The sequence below is a fragment of the Apis dorsata genome, unplaced genomic scaffold (genome assembly GCF_000469605.1).
Source record: "Apis dorsata unplaced genomic scaffold, Apis dorsata 1.3 scaffold_651, whole genome shotgun sequence".
NCBI lineage: Eukaryota > Metazoa > Arthropoda > Insecta > Hymenoptera > Apidae > Apis > Apis dorsata.
Window position 1 is genome coordinate 80,124 of NW_006263842.1, and position 3,548 is coordinate 83,671.

Here is a 3,548-nt window from a genome sequence, read left to right on the forward strand (position 1 = left end):
ATTAACGCATTTTTATATCTGCCTAATTCACAATACACGCGGTTACACCCTACGTACCTGGCTACTGGGAGAACCGTTAAAAGTGAAAACGTGCAATACGGTATTGCTACCGCTGACAATTTGTTGCGCGCGTTTTTGTATTTTTGTATCTTTGTATCTTTGTATCTTTGATTAATAAAAGTGCTCGAATGACGTTATGTAATTTGGATGTTCAAAACTTTGTTTGCATTTTGCATTTTGCATTTGTTATATTGTTATTATCATTTATTATTATTATTATTAGTTTCTATAAGTTTCAAATTAAATTCTCTACAATGCGATAAATCCATTTTAATTTTCTATAATGTTTTAAAGATTATGTGTCTATATTTTTAAAACTTTATTTTTTTTTGTTTATAAATTTATTATGTATATAATATATGAAGATTGTAATTGGAAAGTATATCTGTAAGCAATAACAAAAAGTAGGAATAGTAATAGGAAAATAATCAAATGTAATTAGTATTATAGAAGATGATGCTTTATGGTAATTTTAAAATGATTATGTGTCTATATTTTTTAAAACTTTGTTTTGTTTGTTTATAAATTTATTATATATATAATTATACAATATACAAAGATTATAATTGGAAAATATATCTATAAGTAGTAACAAAAAATAAGAATAATAGAAAAGTAATCAAATATAATTAATGTTATAGATGAAGACAGGACATACAGTTATGAAAAAACCAATGAATCATTTGTAGTAAAAAATTAATTAAGAAAATATTTCAACTTTAATTTTTAAACTTTAAATTTATAAAAGTAAATAAGAATATTGATGCAAATCATATTTGTGAAATAAAATTTAACTTCAAATTGACAATTAGACACGATTTTTAAATTGAAATAAAACATTTCAAAAATTAATAAGAAGTAAGATAAAAATGTTACAGAATTGATAAAAGCATATAGTATTGAAAAATCATTGGCAAATTGAAAAACAAAAAAACGAGAGATAGAAAATTATTTATATGCAATTTGGCAACTAAGAAACATTTCTAATTTACATTTTTTATACCATTATCCAAGTTTCCTCGTAAATAAGCACATTAATTTTCCAAAACATGGAAATAATTCATCCAAGAAGATTAATCCGGATAATAGAAGTTCTAGCGTACAGATTTTCAACGAACTCGAAACAAAAATTACGTAACGTCCGCTCGTGATGAAGAGGGAATGTTATCGTGCAATCTTATGTTAAAGGGACTCGATTGAAGAAGGGCGCCTTCTATCGATATACACGGACATCCGAAAATAAATGTTTTAATTACAGGATGGATGAAGAGCAGTGACAAAAAAAAAAAAAAAGAAAAGAAAAAGAAAAAAAGAAAAAGAGAAGAAAAACCAAAGGAACAACAGAATGAACACACCTGTCACGGCATACGGGAAACAGCAAAACAGGTGAAACTCATACACCTGAAATTGTTACGCGAGTTAACACTTTGACTTAACGAATGATTAAACGACAGCTATTTATTATTTATTATTGGATAATAAAAAATTTACGAAATTGGAATAATAAATAGAAGTCGAAATAGAATTGGATTTTTTTTTATTTCAATTTTGATATTGTTAAATTTAATGATATGATAGCTTATTTTTTGACTTGTAATAAATATTGTAATAAAAATAAATATTTTTAATTAAACGATGATCTAAAGTATGAACACGAAAAGAAAACGACAAACAAATTATTCTTAACTAATTTTTCATAGTTTTTTAAATCATGAAATAAATAACGAAAAATTATTGAGATTTGAATAAATTCTATTCTTTATAATAATTTCTATATAATAATTTTTATCTCTAAAAAAAAAAAGCAAACAAATTATTCAAATTCATCTAACTTTCAACAATTTGGAATCACGAAGAGAAATATCGAAGAACACGAACATTTTTTCGAAGCGACTTAAGAAAATAAATTTCCTCGGCGATGGTCTGCTCTCGAATCGCGGTTAAATCGATAAAGCTTCTTCCAAGCTTTTTAACGGGGAAGAATGTACACGTATTCCGCTTAGTTAGGGATTTTCTTCTTGCTTTCAGAGATGCTGAAGTGGACGGTTTCGAGATCATTGTCAGCGAGCAGCTCGACGCCTCACGGTCCACCTAATTTGAACAAGGCGCCCCGTAGACCTTTCAGAGACTTATCCAACACACCTCCTGCCGCTGGGACGAAGACCAGGGGTATATCTGGACAAAATGTCGAAAATATATCGGCAAGAACGACGCCGGTTCGTCGAAGGAGGTGCAGAAGTCATGGCAGCGATATGAGGGCGTATTTTCAGGTATTTTCGATTTTTCTGCTTTATTTTTCTCTAATAATCATAATAGATGACACGCGCCAAGGTGAAACGAGATAAAGCAATGGAAATGGATTTAAAATTCGCGCGAAATTTTTCATCCTCTGAAGTCTTAATTGTCTGGAGAAAGTTTGAATTGGTGATAATTTGAATTTTTGTACGTAGATTTATTGAAAATAATGTTGATCAATGTTCGATTGATCGATGATCCAAGAGTAAAATATAAATAAGAGATAAAAGATTGTTCCTTTTTTTTTTGCAAGTTATCCAGGATTTAAAGTCTGCATAAGAATATATTCGATATTGAAGAATAAAATTCATCGCACAATACACAATTTTTTTTTATATTGAAACAATTGGTAAAATAATATTCAAGTTATATTCGTTCAGTTTCAGCGTTTTAAATTGACGAAACAAATATTTTTAATGGTTTTACGATTGGATTTATGAAATTGGCCATTTCAAAGAATCTAGTATTTTATTTTTTAGTAGAAAGAATAAAACGATTTTGCATCGATGATAATAATTTCTTTGTAAATGGACATAATGAATTAATATATTAATACGTGTTAACATATACATAGATATTAATTTATTATCTACATGTGAATTTTTATAATTTAATATAATATAATAGAAAATATCTATTTAATTTACATTTACGAAATATGAATTTTATTAAAATTCTACACCACAAAATATATATCATCGTGAATATAATATCATATTTTATTAGCTTCTTAACTTTCATATCACTGCACATTTTTCTTATTCACACATTAAATTAGCTTTTTCTCAGGAAATTTGTTTGTAAACTCGTTTAAAGAAAGCTCATTCAGAATAATTTTTTCTAATAACAAACAAACAAACTACGACCTTTCATACTCTTACTCAAAAATCGACAAACATTGTTCCGTGTTTGATTAAACCCTGCCCCCTCCCCCTATCGATTAAACTTCTTCTCGAAAAAGAGGAAACGAGCGATACAGAAAGAGGGAGGAGGTGTATTTATCTGAATTTGGTTCCAGGCAACGAAGCCTAATTTGCGGGCGAGCAAACGTCAGTCGATGTCGCAACAACAGGAGAAGTCATCGGTCTCGGAGGGCTTCTATCAGGGGACGCCAAGGGTCGACACCGATATCGGCCCGTTAACGTTCCTCCCTCAGGGCGGCAAGTGTCCCACAGCTCTTACGCTTCCCACGG

At 29.3% G+C, this 3,548-nt stretch overlaps 1 protein-coding gene across 1 annotated transcript in view; it reads left to right on the top strand.

Annotated features, from left to right (window-relative positions):
* LOC102674141 overlaps positions 1–3,548 on the top strand; it is a 34,978-nt gene that overhangs the window by 9,679 nt on the left and 21,751 nt on the right. Inside the window, exons 2-3 of the mRNA XM_031513472.1 lie at positions 2,089–2,330; positions 3,374–3,541. Coding sequence (XP_031369332.1) covers positions 2,091–2,330; positions 3,374–3,541 — 408 coding nt within the window. The 5' untranslated portion in view covers positions 2,089–2,090. The remainder of the gene's footprint in view (positions 1–2,088; positions 2,331–3,373; positions 3,542–3,548) is intronic.